Genomic DNA, 20,563 nt, shown 5'->3' on the forward strand with positions numbered 1-20,563 from the left:
CCTTCTCTAGCCTTTTACAAACAACGCCACATTGTTTCATTGGACGTTAGGGATACAGAGAAAGGGTCGTAGCACAACAAAACACGAGGCTGTGTGCACATCATTCTTCTTAGTATCTCCTCCACCACTCTGGGGATTTCTCACTGGGCCTCGGTGTAGAATATGCCTCCATCCTTCCTTCCTCCCTCTGCCAGCTCCTCCTCTTCTTCTTTCTTCTGCGTGTGTGTGTGTATGTCTCTCTCTCTCTCTGTTCCCTGCCCTCCACCTCCACTCACCATCTTTTCTCACCAGGGTCCCAAGGCCCTTCTCAGGCTCTGAGGACCAGCCCCAAATCTTTCCCATCTACTGTGACTCCAGGAGACTTCCACAACCCAACATGGCCTTCAGCACATCTTCTTCACCAGAAGATCAATTCTCTCCCTTCTAGAAAATCAGCTCCAGGAGTGCTCATGGTGGCTCAGCAGAAATGAACCTGACAAGTATCCATGAGGACATGGGTTCAATTCCTGGCCTCACTCAGTGGGTTAAGGATCCGTGAGCCGTGGTGTAGGTCACCGATGTGGCTTGGATCTCATGTTGCTGTGGCTGTGGTGTAGGCCGGCAGCTATAGCTCTGATTCGATCTCTAGCCTGGGAACCTCCATATGCCATGGGTGCGACCCTAAAAAAAGAGAAAACAACAATACTAACAACAAAAAAAATTAGTTCCAACTATCATTTTTAGTTAAAAATCACTTTCTCCCCCTAAGTCCACATCTCTGACTTCTTTCCTCCTTTCCCCTCTCTTACCCTCATTCACCAAACAGGAAATGCTATTTAGAGAAAAATTCAAGTAAAGTCAATTTATTTCAGGAGCTAATTGAAAAACAAAACAAACAAAAAACCCTCCATGAAGAGGGTGCGACATCAGGTGTGTCGATAAAAAGACAAAACACATCTGTGTCTGTTTGAAGGTGCTGTTGCTTTGGCTACTGTAGTGGGTACCAGGAGCATCGGCTTATGAAAATGTCAGTCATTCCGGGATGTAGACAGATGTCACCTTACAGAGCTCCCAACTGGGTGAAGTTAAATGTCAGCCACGTGCTTTTTTTTTTTTTTTTTTTTTTTCCTGCTGAGAAACATCTTGGTACCATCTGGCTAAGGTCTTAAGCTTCTAACACCATGGCCAAGCCTGGCTTTTTCAAAGGATTAGCTCAAGCAGTGCAATGATCCCTTTGGGTTGGTTGGTCTCTTAGTGTTTCCAAAATGCTCCCCCAAAGCTCAGTTCTACAGTGGGGACCTTGGGCTGGGGCACCGCTTTGTGAGCACATTTCTAACTCTTGTAGAACTTCCATCCTCAAAGACTGTTTTTTGTTTGTTTGTTTGTTTTTGTCTTTTTAGGGCCTCACTCGAGGCATATGGAGGTTCCCAGGCTAGGGGTCAAATCGGAGCTGCAGCTGCCAGCCTACAACACAGTCACAGCAATGCAGGATCCTGGCCACATCTGCAACCTACACCATAGCTCACGGCAACATTGGATCTTTAACCCACTGAGTGAGGATTCACCCCAGGGATCGAACCTGCATCCTCATGGATGCTAGTCAGATTTGCTTCCTCTGAGCAATGACGGGAACTCCCCCAAAGAATGTTCACGGACAATGTAGGTGTGGAGTCTCAGGCCCCAGATGTTTGCTGCTTCTTTTTTAGTCCCGAATGATGCATTTGTTTTCTCCTTCCTTCCTTCCTCTTGGGAGGCAGCCTGCAACCTCGTCAAATGGCCAGCCCATCATTCTGTCTGACCCTGGAATGAGCAGAACCTAGACCCACTGCAGCATAGCAAAGTACTTCCCTTGCAGACAGATTTAGATCTCCCCATTTGGATAACGTCTGACTTCTCTGGTTTTTTTTTTTTTTTTTCCTTTTCTCTGTGTTTGTCTATAACACGCTTGCTCCTTCTGCTGTGTATGTGTGTCTCTCTGGAACACTCCTTCTCAGCTTCTTGGCCTGGAAAATTCTTAGCCTTTACTCAAGAGCCAGATCAAAAGCCTTTCTCTCAGAGAGCCTTCTGGACGTTTCTGGGACAGAACCAGTGCTCGTTGTTTCCTCTGGACCCTGGCAGCGCCTCCTTCATGCTGTACGAAAACCCAGATTCTAGCCAAGCGTGATAAAGTTGGTGCCTGATGATGCTTCCCCTTAGGCTGTTTTGTGAAGGTGCCTGAGCCTGCATCCAGGCTCCGTGGGGAAAACCATCCGGCCCTAGATCGATAATGTCACTCCAGGGGCTGCAAAGGGAAGCGCTGGCCCCAGTCCAGGGTGTTGCTCATCCTTGGCAGCATGCGTTCTAAGTGAATGAATAACGAGGGACCACATAGAAAGCAGTAGGCACACACGTTCCTCTGATTGCTCGGACCCAAACTTATGAAGACTAGAAGGCAGTACTTTGCCTGCTTGTTTTCGCCCTGTCTTCTTCCCTCTGGCAATAGGTAGTTCGCCAGGATGCAGGGGTATGTGAAGCCATGACAGCCCCCTTCCCCACTCCCAAGATTCTTTCCCTAGCACAGGATGAGCCCGTGTTCTGGACCCCGGCTCCTGGGAGGCAGAGATGCTCCAGGCCTCTAGGAGGGGCCAGCTCCCCGGCTCCCCGGGTCCGTGATGCAGGCAGCGCAGTGGAACAGAGGACCCTCAGGGCTGCTGCTGGACTTCTCATCAAAGCAGCCCCACGCTGGCTCAGCAGTCCCCATCAAAGAGCGCCTTGCCTTCTCACAGCTGGAGGCTACCGTTTTGACACAGTCTCGCTTCCTGTTTACACCACAGGAAGCCAGAGAACTACTGCCACCACCACTGCCTCCGCAGGAAGACGCAGCAGGGAGATCCCCCCAGGCCTCTGCCTGCTGCCCCGGAACTGCAGTCCCACAGACACCGTACTCCGCTGAGGACCAGCCGGGGAGGAGAGGAGCCGGCCCAGGTAGGCTTTCATTGAGATCCTCCAGAGGGAAGGACCTTCTGCATGAAGGTCTGGTGGTCGTAGAAGAACCTGAGTCTGTCCAAAGCATTGTGGTGATGGGGGTTCTGCACAGACAGCTGGACATGAGCTGCTGAACAGCCAGGAGTCCCCCCAGGACAGTGGGAGTGCTAGCTAGGGTGGGAATCTCCTGTTTGGATTGGTGATGCTCTGGGGTGGGGGGATGTGTGGAGAAGCAGGCCAATCCAGATAGTTAACTGGAGGATGGAGCCTTCGGGAAAGGCCAAGACATGCCCACCCATCCTTAGTGGGCAGTTGCTGCCTCTGGGTGACCACGTTCTAGCAGGCTGCCGTCACTATTTCCAAGCCTGGAAATGCGGGGTCGGAGAGGCATGAATGAATAGTATGTTTCTGAGGGTCACCACCTCTCTGGGGGATGGAAGGGGTGTGCCCATGTGGTACCCCAGGAAATGCTGAGACAGGAGTTGAGTGGGTAGAGGTTTGCTGGAAAGAGTGTTGGATTTCGGGTCTGGAAGACCAGGGTAGGAAATCTGGCTCTGCCCTTCACGCGTGTCATTCTGGACAAGTTTCTTTATTTTTCTGAGCCTTGAGCAAGGTGTGGGGAATCAGATAGAAGCCCAACATACAGTGCGATTCCTCAAGCATGGATCGAATGCTGGCTTCGTTAGGCCCTGTGCTAGCATCTTAGGAGGGAGAGAGGGAGGACATGAGAATGAAGGAGAAAGAGAATGAGAGGAAGAAGAAAGACCAGTTCCTGCCATCAAGGCGCTCCCGCCTTCGCAGAGTAATAATTACGTAGGCTACAAACCACACACCCACCCGTTTGAGAAACACTATACGAAAAGTGAGGGTTAATGGACATTATAGTGGAACTATCTGGCACAGTTCACCCAGAGCAGGTGTCCTACTTCTGGAGGCTCCTTCCCCTCCCTTCCCTTAGTCATTCCAATTGAGGAACTAGCCAGGGAACGCCTGCCTTGGTGTTCTGCTGGCAAGAGCTCCCCACCCATTTGCAAAGGGCTTGCCTCTAGAAATCTGACTCCTGAGTCCTACAATGGCCCTGCAGCGGAGCAGTGTGTAAACACAGAGTCAGGCTGAGACGGCTGGGCTCACTGGCTAAAGCCTCAGAGTCCGTGGTAACCATCCTGACTTGGAATTGTGCAGGTCTTTTTAGAGTCTTTTTTTTTGGGGCGGGGGGGCGGCCACTTGCAGCATATGGAGGTTCCCAGGCAAGGGATCAAACTGGAGCTACGGTTGCCAGCCTATACCACAGCCACAGCAACAACAGATCTAAGCTGCATCTGTGACCTACACCAGAGCTCAGGGCAACGCTGGATCCTTAAGCCACTGAGCAAGGCCAGGGATCAAACCTGCAACCTCATGGTTCCTAGTTGGATTCGTTTCCGCTGTGCCACAACGGGAACTCCTCTTTAGGGCCTTTAAGGCTTAATGCTCTGCATGGGTTGTGTCTTTTGAGGCCTGGCACTGATCCAAGAGGCAGGAGGACTCAGCCCTCCTTAAGCTGGGTTGCGTTCTGTGTTCAAGCATCCCCAAAGTGTGGAACCAGGGCAGCCTTCTCTTAACCAGGGAGAGCGCAGACCTGGGGTGACTGAAGAGCCATAGCTCCATTTGGCTTCTTGGCTGTACAGGGCTTGGGGACCAGCCTCCCTCTGTTCCTGGGAAAGAGGCAGAGGCAGAAGCTGCTCTGTTCTGGCGTGTTCAATGCTCACTTGCAAGAAAGACCTCCAAGTGCTGCCCTCCCCCGCCCCGCCCCTGCTCCCGCCCCCCATGGTGAGGGGCTGAACTTGGCCAGATGATCTTGCCTGATGGAGCGCATTGGAATGACTGTGGAGCTGCCCCAGTGCCAATGGCCGGGTGTAGTAAGTCAGACCCCAGGGCTGGGCATCAGTATTTTCTAGATCCTCCAGATGCCAGTGTGCAGCCATGTTCAGGAATCTTGGTCACAAAGCTTCTTCCTACCTGGAACCCTTTCAGCAGCTCTTTAGTCAGGGGGGACCCTCCTTTGCTGAGCAAGCTGGTTTTTCCCCTTTGAGTGGGTTGAGTGGCAAACTCACCTGGGACCAGAGATGCTTATATGTGTGAAATGCTGTGGGGGCCAGGGGTGTAGTGGGAGGGTTGTAACTGTTTTGAGCTGGGATGCGTGTGGTCTGACACTGCTTTTTAATGACCTGGGTGGTCCAAAACAAATACGGCTGCCCCTGCCAATTTGTGACCCATTGGCTTCAAAGTTTAAAAGGATCTTTTAACTTTGTTTTAACCCTTCATGTTTTTATGCGTTAGCTAAGAGGCTGCTTAGTTCAGGGAAAGGGCAGGAGAGCAGGGCATCAGGAAACACTGAGTCTCGCCCGGGCTCCACCAGCGGATGACAGCTTACCCTTCTGAATGTTGGATTCCTCAGCTGTACAGAGCCAGACATCAGGCTCCATACAGTCTGTGAATGCTTTAGCTCTAAAATGCTAGGATGCAATGGAGTTCTGGTCCTCTGGTTCTGTGACCCTGCCTATTTGCCCTTCAGCCAGGTAAGAGCATCTGAACCAGGGGTTCAGCACTTCTGCTCATCTCCTCTAAAATCCTCACTCTCCGTCTCCGAAATTAGAACTTAGGGAGAAACCACAGTCAGGCGTAACGCCCAGCTTTGGCCTTCTTTCTGCTCCCCTAGTGACGCAAACATCCCCAACCAAACACCCACTGCTTAAGAGGCAGGCTCGGATGGACTATAGCCTTGATACCACAGCGGAAGACCCTTGGGTTAGAATCTCTGACTGCATCAAAAATCTCTTTAGTCCCATCATGAGTGAGAATCATGGCCACGTGCCGCTGCAGCCCAGCGTCCGACTGGGTGAAGATGATGGGACCCAGGGCCACCCGGATGGGACTGCATCGAAGCTGGATGCCACCAGTGGTGGCTCCAAAGTTTACAAATCGGTAGACGGCAGCACAGTAAAGAAGGGTCCTCCCGTGGCCCCCAAGCCGGCTTGGTTTCGCCAAAGCTTGAAAGGTTTGCGGAATCGGGCTCCAGATGCAAGGCAGCTGCCCGAGGCAGCCTCCTGCAGCCAGCCCACACCCACACCCACACCTGCCTCCAGGCAGCGCCCAGGGCCGCCCCTGCGTGCCACCTCCTCCTCCATCAAGCAGAGAATCAGCTCCTTCGAAACCTTTGGCTCCTCTCAGCTGCCTGACAGAGGAGCCCAGAGACTGAGCCTCCAGCCCTCCAGCTCCTTGGGAGAGGCAACAAAGCCTGCTGAAAAGCCAGAGGGAGGACTTGCTTCTGGTCCCTTGGGACGAGGGGTGCCCCCCACCGTCAAGCAGCCGCGGCCAGAGCCAGAGCAGCTGCCGCAGGCCTCGCCCACAGCCCCGGAGGCCAGTGACTCCAGTGTGTCGGAGTCCCCTCCCCCAGGACAACAGCCAGATCAGAAGGCCCTCCCCTCGGACCCTGACCCTCTCTCGAGGCTGCTGTTGACACAGGTGGAGGGGTCTCGAGGCCCAGTTGTCAAGATGCCAAGCCAGCGGGCACGGAGCTTCCCCCTAAGCAGGACCCAGTCTTGCGAGATGAAGCCACTGGATGAAAAGACCAGTAAACTCTACTCCATCAGCAGCCAAGTGTCATCGGCTGTCATGAAATCCCTGCTGTGCCTTCCTTCTTCCTTCTCCTACGGCCAGAGCCCTTGCAGCCCCAAGGAAGGGGCGTCACCACCGTCGCTGTCCAGCGAAGACCCAGGTGCAAATAGTTTTGCTGAAACCCCTGCCACGGACACGGGCTTCTCGCTCAAGTGAGTGTTTCTGCCCAGTGATGACCTTTCTTCCTTCCTCTCTATGTCTTTTTAAATGTTTCTCAGGCGTACTAAAGGATTATTCTACTGGTTCTTTTTTTCTTTTTCTTTTCTTTTCTTTTCTTTTCTTTTTTTTTTTTTTTGTCTTTTTGTCTTTTTAAGGCCACACCCGGGGCATATGGAGGTTCCCAGGCTAGGGGTCCAATCGGAGCTGTAGCCTCCTGCCTACACCACAGCCCCAGCAATGCCAGATCCGAGCTGCGTCTGCGACCTACACCACTGCTCACAGCAACGCCAGATCCTTAACCCACTGAGCAAGGCCAGGGACCGAACCCACAACCTCATGGTTCCGGGTCGGATTCGTTTTCACTTCGCCACGACAGGAACTCCCTACTGGTTCTTTTAAGTTGATGTGTGTGCGCATGTGTGTGTGTGTGTTACACATGTACCTTCCATATTAAGGTGGAGTTTTCACAACACCTGGCCTTGGGAGGGGTGGGAGGTGAGGACAGAACTGAACTGGCCTCGTGGTAAATGACACATGCATATTTGGAACAAATGCGCATCGGACACGTCTGGCCATTGCCCAGGAAGACCAGGAGATAATCCCCTGGGGATTCTTGCTTCCTCCTTGTCCCCCAAAAAGAATCCACAGGTCCTCTCCACATGGGTTCAGCAGCCGGACTGGCCATTAGGGTGTCTGGGTCCCATTCCCAGCTCCTGCACTGATGCCCTAACCACGAGCTGCTTCCTGCCAGGCTTAACTTGTTTTCCCTTTCGTTGAAATTAGGGGCTGGATGACTGCTGCCCCACAGAACCAGGGCCTCCCAGGGGTTCCCCAGAGCTCCTGCTGTGGGGCCAGGCTTTAGTCTTCTGCCTTGAATCCCAACAGCTCTACATCTGTCGGTTTTATGTACTGTGCTTACACCGCTGAGAAATGCTTAAGACTCACTGACTCAGGTGTTCCATCAGGTCCCAGCTACGGTGAGAGAATGGGAATAATCCTCCAAAATACACCTAGAATGGGGTCTGCAGAGTTAGAATCCTGTTTGTTAACATTTAGGTTTCCCGGAGTTCCTATTGTGGTGCAGCGGAACCGAATCTGACTGGTAACGATGAGGTTGCGGGTTTGATCCCTGGCTTCGCTCAGGAGGTTAAGGATCCAACGATGCCTTGAGCTTTGGTGTAGATCGCAGACATGGCTCGGATCCTGCGTTGCTGTGGCTGTGCTATAGGCTGGCAGCTGTAGCTCCGACTGGACCTCTAGCCTGGGAACCTCCATGTGCCTCAAGTGTGGCCCTGAAAAGCAAAAAACAAACAAAATTTAGATTTCCCAGTAGCTTTGCTCTTTCTGCCTGAGAGTCTCTTCTCCTTTTGGAACTGCAAGGCTCATCATTAGAATTTATTTCTGGGGGAGTTCCCTGGTGGTCTAGTGGTTAGGACTTGGCACTTTCACCGCCCAAGGCCGGGGTTCAATCCCTGGTCTGGGAATTGAGATCCCACATCAAGCTGCTACATGCCACAGCCAAATACATAAACAAAACTGCTTAGGAAAAAAAAGAATTTATTGCTGCGAGACCCCTTCCACTAGCAATAAAGGTCTGTCAGTCAGAGGGAGTGCATGATTGCTGTGACATTGAGTACAGATTTGTCCGAAGCATTAGCTGTACTCTGGAGTGAGGTGTGGAGATTTGGAAGATGGACTTTGGCATCAGACATACAATGATCTCTGATCATGAGTCCCAGGTGGCTGCATTTCATGGCTACGTGACCACAGACAAGTTATTTCCCCTCCCTAAGCTCCAGTTTCCTCATCTGTAGAATGAAGGGATGCTAGAATCTAGTCACAGATTTATTGCACCCAATAATAGAATGCACAGTCGTGCCATGCCTGGAGTAGAGTCGTCACTGCAGTCGATGCCAGCTCTTATGAATATCATGATTCATACTGTGTGCCGCTTCTCCCTGTGACAGCCTTTCGGAGCTGAGAGAATACACAGAGGGTCTCAGTGAGCCCACGGAGGCCGACGACTGGGACCACTGCACCCTTCAGTCTGGCCAGTCAGTTATCTCCCTGCTGAGCTCCGAGGAGTTGAAGAAGCTCATAGAGGAAGTGAAGGATCTGGATGAGGCGACATTAAAGGTAGGCTTCCCTTGGAGTTCCCTGGTGGCTCAGCAGGTTAAGGATCCAGCTGTTGTCACTGCTGTGGCTCAGCTTTGATCCCTGGCCCTGGGACTTTCACATGCCTTGGATGAGGTTAAAAAAAAAAGAGTTAGGTTTCTCTTAGAAGCACCGACAGAGGCAAAGGCCTTGCTATGAGCAATGTGGTCACCTCACATGGGCTGGGCTGGGGGGAAGCAGCTCATGTAGCCCCAGCCCCCCTGAGGTTGAGAAGGCAGCTCCTAGGGGCTGACGCCAGCCCCAGTTGTGTCCTGCTCCAGGGGCAGAGGGGTGCTTTATTGAGGGACCACAGTAAGACCTTCTAGAGCCGGGAGCTTTGTAGCTTATGAAGTGCTTTCAATCACTGACGTATATTTTTGACCATTTTCGAATGAGAAAGTTGAGGTTCAAGGCTGCAGAGCCTGGGTTTTCCATCTCCACGTTTAGTGCTTTTTCCACGCCCTATGGGCCGCCTGCCTGGCGTGCATCTCCAGGGAGATGCAGCGTGGGAGAACTGTCCCTTGTAACTTCTGAGCTGTTGCCTCAAGACTTGCCCTGCACACCGAGAGGTGACGAATCCCAGGGCTCGCCATGCTCCAGTTAAGTCATTCTGAAAGTCCCGCTTCCCCTCTGCTTTCTGAGCACGACCCAAAGGTGTGTGGAGAGGAAGTGGTGAGGCAGAGCTGGGGCCCGTTCAGCCCGGGTGAACACGGGCTCATGGGCCTGCACCCGCCTGGGCTGCCCTGGGTCCACGAAGGCTTTTTCTCCTTCTTTCTTTCTTTTTTGCATAGCAATTTTTAATTTATTTTTAAAAAGTTTTAATTAAAGTATAGTGGATTTACAATGTTCTGCCAATTTCTGCTGTACAGCAAAGTGACCCAGTCATATGTATATATATATATATATATATATATATATATATATATATACATATCTACATTCCTTTTCTCATATTATCTTCCATCATGTTCTACCACAAATGATTGGATATAGTTTCCTGTACTGAACAGCAGCACCTCATTGCTTAGCCACTCCAGAGGCAAGAGTTTGCATCTACTAACCCCAAATTCCCGGTCCAACCCACTCCCCCACCCCTGGCAACAACCACAAGTCTGTCCTCCATGCCTAGGAGTTTGTTTCTGTTCTGTAAGTAGGTTAATGTGTGCCATAGTTTCGATTCCACCTATAAGTGATATCATACGGTATTTGTCTTTCTCTTTCTGACTTACTTCATTTAGGATGAGACTCTCTGGTTGCATCCATGTTGCTGCAAATGGCATTATTTTATTCTCTTTTTATGGCTGAGAAGTATTCCATTGTGTACATATATGACATCTTCTGAATCCATTCATCTGTCGATGACATTTAGGTGTTTTTTCACTGGAAGCATCCAGACTGGGATGAGAGGATAAAAGGGGGCATCATAGCTTGTGTTCCCTAGGTCGAGGGTGTGGGTGAGCTTGAAGAACACAAGATGCCTTGGGCCAGAATTCCTCCTCTGGGGCTCCCACTCATCACCTGTGCACTGGAACCATCACCCCCAGGGCCTGATTCAAACAAAATAACAGGGATAAAAGTGTCATGTTAAAATAGAAAGAGCTGTCCTGCCTGCTGCGTTCCTGGGAGAGTATTTGCACTGGGTAAAAGTTGGGGGGGTTGGGCCAGTGCTAGGGTAGAGTGTGAGGCAGTGAGGTCCATTCACCCCTTCATCCCTCCTGGATCCTGGGGACTCCAGATCAAAAGATCACTAAGCCAGCCGCGTGGCAGAGGCTCTGGCGGTGCCCAAGCAAGTGAATTCTTTGACACAAGCTTGTTCCTGGTGGCCCCGGGAGCCTGCAGGTATATTTTATTTGGTCTGCATGGGGACTTTTGCAAATTATTACATTCTCAATATTATAAAACTGGAATCCAAACCTGGATTTCTGGCTTCTCTCTTTTCAGAAAGGGAACAATCTGGTAGCCCTGGGTCTGCATTTCTAAGTAGCAGCAGGTCCTTTTGAGCGAGACATGTGCCCTGCCATTCTCTGCAGTCCCCGCTGCTCCATGTCTAACATCTGCCCATTTTACTCTTTTAAGTGATCTGCTGGGGCCCTGAATGCATATGAGTTTGAGACCCACCCCTACCCCCATCAAGACCAGAATGAGGGTGTCTGACTTTAGACACTGCAGAGGGATGATCTGGCTCCAGGTGAGCCCACATCCAGGCTGGGAAGTACTGTGTGTACCTGGTGTATGTGTGTGTGTGTGTGTGTTCTGGGGCGAGGAGTCTGCTGGGTTCCTTCTTGCTGCTGCTGTGCCCCATGGAGCAGCTGGGGGAGAGAGGGCACAGCCAGCTTCTGCAGAACAGTGCTGACCTCATCTCATCCCACACTGACCACTCGCTAAGATCTCCAGCAGATTTAGCAGCGCCCAGCTCTGTCCGTACCAATGTGGGTGTGGATGGAATGAACAGGAGAGGAGAACAACTCTGCTTGCTGCTGTACACACATTTTTTTTTTCTTCTGAGTATCTCATGACTCCAGAAAGTATAGTCTTCTCATCACAAATGATGAAATGAGTGTGAGGTAACCGGTCTCATGGCCGAGCTGGGGTTTGAGATCAGATCAGCCTGATGTCAAAACACTTGTTAAATTGTTCAGACTGTTACAGTAAAATGGTTGTTAATACATGTATTTCCTTCTGCAGCAATTAGACAGCATCCATGTCACCATCTTGCACAAGGAGGAAGGGGCTGGCCTTGGGTTCAGCTTGGCAGGAGGAGCAGATCTGGAAAACAAGGTGATCACGGTGAGTGGCCCAGCTGGGGTGGCTCGTCGGGGCCAGCAGCAATGGCTTGGGAAGGGGCCAAGGAATGCATGATCCCAGGCCCACTGGGCAGGAGGTTAGGGCAGGATCTTGGGGTCCATTTCAAGAACATAGTAACTGCCATCTACATGTCACTCCTGTTGTCAACCCTTGTCATGATCTTTTTTTTTTTTTTTTTTGTCTTTTTTTAGGGCTGCACTTGTGGTATGTGGAGGTTCCCAGGCTAGGGGTCCAATCAGTTGTAGCTGCCAGCATACACCACAGCCATAGCCACAGCCACACCAGATCGAAGGCAGCACGGCTCATGGCAACACCAGATCCTTAACCCACTGAGTGAGGCCAGGGATGGAACCTACATCATCATGGATGCTGGTCAGATTCATTTCCACTAGCCACAGTGGAAACTCCATACCCTCGTCACGATCTTTAATTTTAGAAAAAGGTTTCTAAGTACACAAGACACCTTTAAATTACCAAAATAAATCCAAATCATTTGTGGCACTTTAAAGAAAAATGACGAGGGTGGCAGCCTCACTCAGGAATTATTGAATCAATTTCTTCAGATCAAAGCCGTTATGCCTGCATTTCTGAAAGTTCTGGAGGGATGTTTTAAAAATCCAAACTCGTGGAGTTCCCATTGCGGCTCAGTGGTTAACGAACCCGACTAGTATCCATGAACATGTGGGTTCAATCCCTGGCCTTGCTCAGTGGATTAAGGATCTGCTGTGGTCGTGAGCTGTGGTGTAGGTTGCAGAGGCAGCTCAGATCTGGCATTGCTATGGCTGTGGTATAGGCTAGCAGCTGTAGTTCCAATTCAACCCCTAGCCTGGGAACTTCTATATGCTGCGGGTGCGGCCCTAAAAAGACAAAAGACAAAAAAAAAAAAAAAATTCAGACCCACTCAGTGTCACTGCATTGTACACTTTCAAATGGTCAACTGAACATTATGTGAATTTCACCTCAACGACAACGACACAATAGAAAAAAAGTGCACGGCAAATTTTATTTAATGTCATCTCTTTTGGAAATAGGAACCAGTGGTTAGTCACCAACATTTAGAGAAGAATGACTTATGACCACAGGGGCCTTTACGGAAAGCTTTACAGTCAGGATCGAAGACCTGGCCATGAAACGTAGCACAGCACACCTGAATGGAAAGGGGCCTCACCTGGAAAGAAAGAGGCTTTGGGAAGGCAGGTCTTGCAAAGGAGGCTATTTTCCTGGTTTTGCCCACTTGGGGATTGAGGATATTACCATGAACAGTTGCGAGTGGATTTGATGGTTGGTTGAGGGCAGCGGGGCTGTGCTGGAAAGAACAGGAAGCAGTTTCTGTCCCTGTTCACAGAGTCACCTGAGGCTTCAGGTCTCGTGGTCCAGCCCCCTCTGTTCTCTCAGGACTGGCTAGAGCCGAGGGTAAGAGTAGGTCAGGCAGCAGCTCTGGGTCACCTGCATCCTTTCCTATGGGCCCTGTTTTCCTGGCCCACACAGTCTGATCAGCATTGGCTGGCGCCCTCTGCCCGCTCTTGAGGTCACTTGCACCTGACTCAAGTGGTTTCTGGTCATCCCATCCTCATGGACCGAGCCGAGACATGGCTGCTCCATCCCTCCAAGCTGCGTGCAATGTTGTCACCCCATGGCTGCGCTGTCTCACATAACATTCAGTATATCCTTCATGTGGGCACATCTGAACTTCCTCGCCCAGCTGAAAACCAACCCTCCAGCTCAGAGCAGCAGCGAGCATTACACACACCATAGCCCCTAGCAGTGGTAACTTGGCCTGCTCCTATTGGTTATTTCAGAGCCAGTCGTGTGTGACCAACTTCCTTCTTTGCAAGCTAGCTCTCTGCAGCAAAAAAAAAAAAGCACATAAAACCAACGAGGACCTATTTCTGTCACCAAGCACATAATAGAGCATCATAAAGAGGCTCCTGATGGTGCCGTTTGCTTTCTGTTTGATGAGAAGAAAGAGAGCTTGTCTGTGGGAACAGTACTTTGGGTCTGCGGGTCTGCCCTTGAGCAGGGACTTTTCTGCACCTCTCTTGGCTGCCATCTTGGAGACACTGCCCCCACTCAAAAACCCGAAGGAAGCACTATCCCTTGGCTGATTGAATGCACCACACACCACACTTCTCCATTCTCCTTCCGTGTTTGAATGCTTCTGTTCCTTCCCAGAGTCATAAAGGAGAACTAACGTTGAGCCCTATCCTTGACCAAGAGCAAGCTGGGAACTCCCTGCCATGTTCAACAGATCTTTCCCACAGCTCAGGATGGGCACGTGCTGGCACGTATGCTTCCTTTAGAGCGGAGCGACTGAGAAGCAGAGCAGAGACTCTGCTTCCTACTGGGATCTTACAGCCTGGGGACCCTGACCTCATCTGACCACCTAACAGAATTTTCCCAACACAGAAACAGTTTAGAGAAACAAAGAGCCTCGTTCAGATGACAGTAGTCAAGCCACAGTTAGCACAGTGAGGGGACCACCCGGCACGCTGTCACTCGATCCTCTCAGTGAAGCGCATTAGAACTCACATCATTAAAAAGCCCAAGGGAGAGTTCTGTTGTGGCTCAGTGGTAACAATCTGACTTGTATCTATGAGGATGCAGGCTCGATCCCTGGCCTCGCTCAGTGGGTTAAGGATCTGGCGTTGCCATGAGTGACTCGGATCTTGCGTTGCTGTGGCTGTGGTGTAGGCCAGCAGCTGTAGCTCCAATTTGACCCCTAGCCTGGGAACTTACATATGTTGCATGTGCAGCCCTTAAAAAAAAAATAAAGAAAAAATAAAAAGACATAAGATTTTTTAAAATCTCACATATTTTTTCAGAAAGGGAACTGGAGCAGGGGTTGGTCCCTTTTAACTGGAGTTAAACGACCAGAATTTTTAGGAGGGAGCTTTAAAAATGTTGAGACTTCTTAGAGCAGGAATTATGCATTCTGCAGGAGATGGGGCCTGAGACTTTCTCTGTGAAAAAAGGATGTCTTTGCTGAGACGCTTTTGGGAATCACTGCATTATTATTTAAAATTTTTTTTTTTTGGTCTTTTGTCCTTTTAGGGCCACACCTGTGGCATATGGAGGTTCCCAGGCTAGGGGTCCAACTGGAGCTGTAGCAGCTAGCCTATGCCACAGCTACAGCAACACCAGATCCGAGCCGTGTCTGTAAACTACACCACAACTCACGACAACGCTGGATCCTTAACCCACTGAGCAAGGCCAGGGATCGAACCCACAACCTCATGGTTCCTAGTTGGATTTGTTTCCACTGCGCCACGACAGGAACTCATAAAATTTTTAAATTACAGTTGATTTACAGTTTTGTGCCAGTTTCTGCTATACAGCAAAGTGATATATATATATATATATATATATACACACACACACACATTCTTTTTTTTATTCTTTTCCATCTTGGCCCGGGGGATCACTGTTACTGCCTGTTCTTAGAGAGCTATCATGCAAATTCGCACTGTAGCATTTCTAATATATTTTTTAAACTGTAGACACTATCAGACTTGTATTTTATCCAATGTTCTTAAGTTTCTTAGACTTTAGAGTCTTTTCTTATATAATCCCTATTACATGGCACAGAATCAGTGCTCGGAGAAAATTCCTCTGGAAATGCTGATACAGAGCAGGTATGGCAAAAGATTTTAACTGAGGAGTTCCCACTCTGGCACTGTGGGCTAAGAATCTGACTGCAGTGGCTCAGGTTGCTGCAGAGGTGAGGGTTTGATCCCTGGCCCAGTGCTGTGGGCTAAAAGATCTCATGTGGTGTTGCCACAGCTGTGGCTCAGATTCAGTTCCTGGCCCGAGAACTTCCATATGCTGCGGGTGTGGCCATAAAAAAAAAAAAAAGATTTTTACCAAATGTTAACTAAGATTGTAGTGATGTAGTCTAGGACCTTATGTTGGGAAGGATTCTGAGGGTCAACTGGGCCATTTTTGCTAATGATCTCTGCTTTGGGTGGAGAAGGAGGGGATGCTGGTCAGCAGCCCTGATCTAGCGCACATTTAGTTTTATTTTCTCTGGCTTAAGAATGTCCTGGGAGGCGCTAGTTCCACCCATGTTGCTGCAAATGGCATTATTTTCTTTTTTTTATGGCTGAGTAGTAGAGACTCTCATACTAAGTGAAATAAGTCAGAAAGACAAAGACAAATACCATAGGATTTCACTTCTATCTGGAATCTAATATACGGCACAAATGAACCTTTCCACGGAAAAGAAAATCATGGACTTGGAGAACAGACTTGTGGTTGCCAAGGGGGAGGGAGTGGGGATGGACTGGGAATCTGGGGTTAATAGATGCAAATTATTGCCTTTGGAGTGGATAAGCAATGAGATCCCGCTGTATAGCACAGGGAATATATCTAGTTACTTATGACGGAATATGGGAGGGTAATGGGAGAAAAAAGAATGCATACATGTATGTGTGACTGGGTCACCTTGCTGTACAGTTGAAAACCGACAGAACAGGGGCGTTCCCGTGGTGGCGCAGTGGTTAACGAATCCGACTAGGAACCATGAGGTTGCGGGTTCGGTCCCTGCCCTTGCTCAGTGGGTTAAGGATCTGGCGTTGCCGTGAGCTGTGGTGTAGGTTGCAGACGTGGCTCGGATCCCGCATTGCTATGGCTCTGGCGTAGGCTGGTGGCTACAGCTCCGATTCGACCCCTAGCCTGGGAACCTCCATATGCAGTGGGAGCGGCCCAAGAAATGGCAAAAAGACAAAAAAATATATATATATAAAATAAATTAAAAAAAAAAGAAAACTGACAGAACACTGTAAACCAGCTATAATGGAAAAAATAAAAATCATTTAAAATTTAAAAAAAGCCAAGGCTCTGTGTGTGTGTGTGTGTGTGTGTGTGTGTGTGTGTGTAAATAAAATCTCCTGGGAGATATATATAGATATGTAGATATAGATATAGATATCTAGTATATATATAGTACCTTCTGGGTTTGACTGACTGGTTTGAATCTTGCTCCAGCAAGAATCTGGATCCAGCATGGTGAGTCCTGGGTCCTGACGTCTTTGCTTTGCTCAGGTTCACAGGGTGTTCCCTAATGGGTTGGCCTCCCAGGAAGGGACTATTCAGAAGGGCAATGAAGTGCTTTCCATCAACGGCAAGTCTCTCAAAGGGGCCACACACAACGATGCCCTGGCCATCCTGCGTCAAGCTCGGGACCCCAGACAAGCCGTGATTGTCACAAGGAAGCCAACCCTGGAGGCCTCGCCTGACCTCAACTCCTCCACAGATTCTGCAGCTTCCGTCTCTGTGGCCAGTGACATCTCCATAGACTCCAGTGAGTTCTCTGTGCCTGATGGGAGCCCCGTGGACCCTCTCATCTTCAGATACGTGAGGGAAGCTGCTGGGTGACATGAGGGCTGCCTTGCATGCTGCTCAGATGTGTCTGGGTTCATCTGTGCACGGGCCCAAGTTCACTGGCCGCATCAGCCAGGCTTGCGTGATGTGCCCTGTCTGTAGGCTGGAGAAGAGGGCGTCCCTAACAAAACCCCTGTGTTTTTCTCAGCAGCAGAGGCCACAGTCTGCACGGTGACCCTGGAGAAGACCTCTGCGGGGCTGGGCTTCAGCCTGGAAGGAGGGAAGGGCTCCCTGCACGGAGACAAGCCTCTGACGGTTAACAGGATCTTCAGAGGTAGGCTGTGTGTCTGCCTCTTGTCATTCTCTCCAGCTGCGGGTGTCAGGCCAGGCCCCCGCAAGGCTTCTGGGCACCCTCTAGGCCATGTCAGTTTCTCACAGTCCCAGGCCCTTTGGGAAGGCAGGCAGGCCTAGTTAAGGACATGACTTTATTTATTTATTTTTTTGGTCTTTTTAGGGCCACACCCACGGCATATGGGGTTCCCAGGCTAGGGGTCTAATCGGAGCTCCAGCTGCCGGCCTACACCAGGGCCACAGCCACACCAGATCCAAGCTGCATCTGCCACCACCTACAAAACAGCTCCCGGAAATGCTGGATCTTTAACCCACTGAGCAAGGCCAGGGATCGAACCCGCAACCTCATGGTTCCTAGTTGGATTTGTTTCTGCTGCGCCACGACGGGAACTCCAGGACTCGACTTTCTTTTTTCACCTGTTCCCTTTGGCTCAGACATCCCCTAATCCCTCTGTTTTTCTCGGTGTTTGTAAGTGATCGAGCACTGGGCTTGGGTCAGCTTGGCAGCACTGGGACTTGGTGAGGCAAGTGGGATGCTCTCCTGGGCACAGAATTGAAGCGGGCACCAAAAAACTGTCATCAACACACATACAACATACATACTATTTCAATGCAATATTTTAAAAACATCAAAATTAATTCAAAAAGCCCGTCATAGGGTGTTCCCGTCACAGCTTAATGGCAACAAACCCAGCTAGCATCCATGAGAAAGCAGGTTTGATCCCTGGCCTCACTCAGTGGGTTAAGGATCTGGTGTTGCTGTGAGCTGTGGTGTAGCTCCGATTGGACCCCTAGCCTGGGAACTAGGGTGCGGCCCTAAACAGACAAATAAACAAACAAACAAATACATCATGAACAAGATATCACGTTTTAAATACAGAGTCTGACTTTTCACTTGCACGACTCGGCCTCAGTCACTTCACCCTACTCCTGGGCCCTTCAGCTCCTACTTTTAATCAAAACTTTGAGATTTATTCTTCATGGATTGGGGAGCAAGCCAGTCCATAGTGGGGGATCACTTGGATTTTCCTGCGAAAATCATGAATGGCCCATACTCTCACAGAGAATCACTCCTGATTCTTCACTGCTTCTCAAGCTGGACCCCCGGAGTCACAGAGCACAGAAGTGTAGACAGGGAGTCATGGCTCAGGTTCTAGTCCCAGCTCTGCTTCTAACTTGCTGAGTGACCATTGCCTTCTAGGCCTGGGGCACCATATCTGTAAAAAGAGGTGCAGGTGTGTGTCTGAGAGCTCTTAGTACTGAGACCCAAGTGCTCTCCTAGCTCTGCTTCCTGTCCCCCTGGAAGCCCTTCTGCAGACTGGTTTTGTTAGCAGGAGATATACTACAGCTGCTGAAACCCAGGGAGTGGACCCAGGCTCAGGGGGAGGCTCCCCAGGGATCCTTGTTGATTCTAATTCCGGGAACAATTCTAACTTTTGAAGGTCAGCTTGGAAGGAGCATAGGGTTCAAAGTCAAGAGACCTGGCTTCTAGCGTCAGTTCTGCCACTAATGGCAGCATGACCTTGGACAAGTCCCTTCACCATCTTGGTCCCATTTGCTCACATGGGGATTAACCTCTGAGCTGCAGGGTGATATGGTACCAGGGTATGTGAGTTCTGGAGTCAGAAAGTCTGGGTTCAAATCCAGGCCCCTCCACTCAGCAGCTTTGAAGCTTGTATGAGTTATTAGAATCCTTGGTTTCCTCCCATGGAAAAAGGGAATACAAATACTAGGTACCTCAGAGGATTATTGCCATAAATGCAAGGTGTAAACACAAGGACTATTCTATATATAATTGCCCAATATAGTTTAGCTATTTTTCTCATCATCATCATTACCATTATTTTTTACTCTTATTCAATACCCGTGAATATCATTGTGTCAAAGAGACGGGAGACTTTTCTTTCAAGGTAAATAGCCAAATAGCATTCTTTCCCCAAGTAGCTTTGAAAGAGTGGGAGCCGTGTGTGGTTATGTCTTTACCTGGACTCACGGGTCTTCTCCAGGCCATTCAGAGCCAACAGTGCTTGAGGATTGTTTCATGAAAATCCCACCAGCTCTGGTCCAACACCACTCAATGCCTGCTGACCTCATTAGAAGTGGAGAGACCACATGGAGAGGAGTGGGGTGTTAGGATGGTGTCCAAGGAAGCTTGGAGGAGCACTCAGTTCCCAGAGTCCCCTAGGCCCTGTGGATGGCTCCCCAACCAGGCTCTGGCTTGGAGACGCCTGCAACCTCCCTTCTTTGCAGACAGCACAGGGCTCACTTTTCCCAGGGGCCGCAGAGAGCTGGAGCCCAGTGTGCCATCCTTGAAGGCACACCATTTGAGGAGGTGCTTCACCAAAACAAGCTGCAGAGGGATGGGTGCCAGCTCCCTTCTGAGCTGACCCGGGTCCTCAGAGACCAAGGGTAACTCCTCATTCTCTTGCCACTAGTGGAACCCATTGTGTCCTCTCTCTTCTCAGGGGCGGCCTCAGAACAGAATGAGACGATCCAGCCAGGAGATGAGATCTTACACTTGGCTGGCACTGCCGTGCAGGGCCTCACACGGTTCGAAGCCTGGAACATCATCAAGGCCTTGCCTGATGGACCTGTCACGATTGTCATCAGGAGGAAAAGCCTCCAGTCCAAGGGGACCACAGGGGCTGGAGACCCCTAGGCCGAGTGCCAGTGCTGATGCCAAAGCCAACAGCACACAGCTCCCCACAACCGCTCATTCTCAGGGTCACTGTAACCCCACCTGATGGGGGAAAGCATAGGTGTGTTTCCTGGTGGCTACCGGGTCCAGACCTTCTGGGATACTACCCAGCAAGAGGGTTGTCCCAGATGTTACGGCAGAGTCACACTGGGGTGGCTGATACAGACTACAGGCTATGTATAGAGAGAGCTTCATGATAATATTGTGGTGCTGTAAATAAAATGGATCTATTTCAATTTGATTGGAAATCCATGTTTTGCTTTGCAGATTTTCCAAGTCCTCTCATGGTGCAATGACCCACCCCAAACAGCAGCCTTTGTTTTTCTCATGACTCTGCACTGGTGGCAGGCCTGGAGGGGACCACTCATCCTGCTCCACATGGCATCAGCTGGAGCAACTCAAAGGCCAGGGGTTGGAACCACCCACAGGGTCACTCACCCACACATGGGGCTGCTGATGTTGGCTGTTGGCTGGGAG

General features: G+C 50.2%; 1 protein-coding gene across 4 annotated transcripts in view; it reads left to right on the top strand.

The window, feature by feature from the left end:
* The window catches only part of IL16 (interleukin 16), a 128,410-nt gene extending 108,076 nt beyond the window's left edge, over positions 1 to 20,334 (top strand). For 2 of the 4 annotated variants that reach the window (XM_013989017.2, XM_021098275.1), the window contains exons 13-19: positions 2,793 to 2,943; positions 5,642 to 6,752; positions 8,727 to 8,895; positions 11,599 to 11,700; positions 16,759 to 17,017; positions 17,246 to 17,371; positions 19,854 to 20,334. In XM_013989017.2, the coding sequence (XP_013844471.1) occupies positions 2,793 to 2,943; positions 5,642 to 6,752; positions 8,727 to 8,895; positions 11,599 to 11,700; positions 16,759 to 17,017; positions 17,246 to 17,371; positions 19,854 to 20,047 (2,112 nt within the window). In that variant the 3' untranslated portion in view covers positions 20,048 to 20,334. 4 annotated transcript variants of the gene reach the window in all.

The sequence above is a fragment of the Sus scrofa genome, chromosome 7 (genome assembly GCF_000003025.6).
Source record: "Sus scrofa isolate TJ Tabasco breed Duroc chromosome 7, Sscrofa11.1, whole genome shotgun sequence".
NCBI classification, from domain to species: Eukaryota; Metazoa; Chordata; class Mammalia; order Artiodactyla; family Suidae; genus Sus; species Sus scrofa.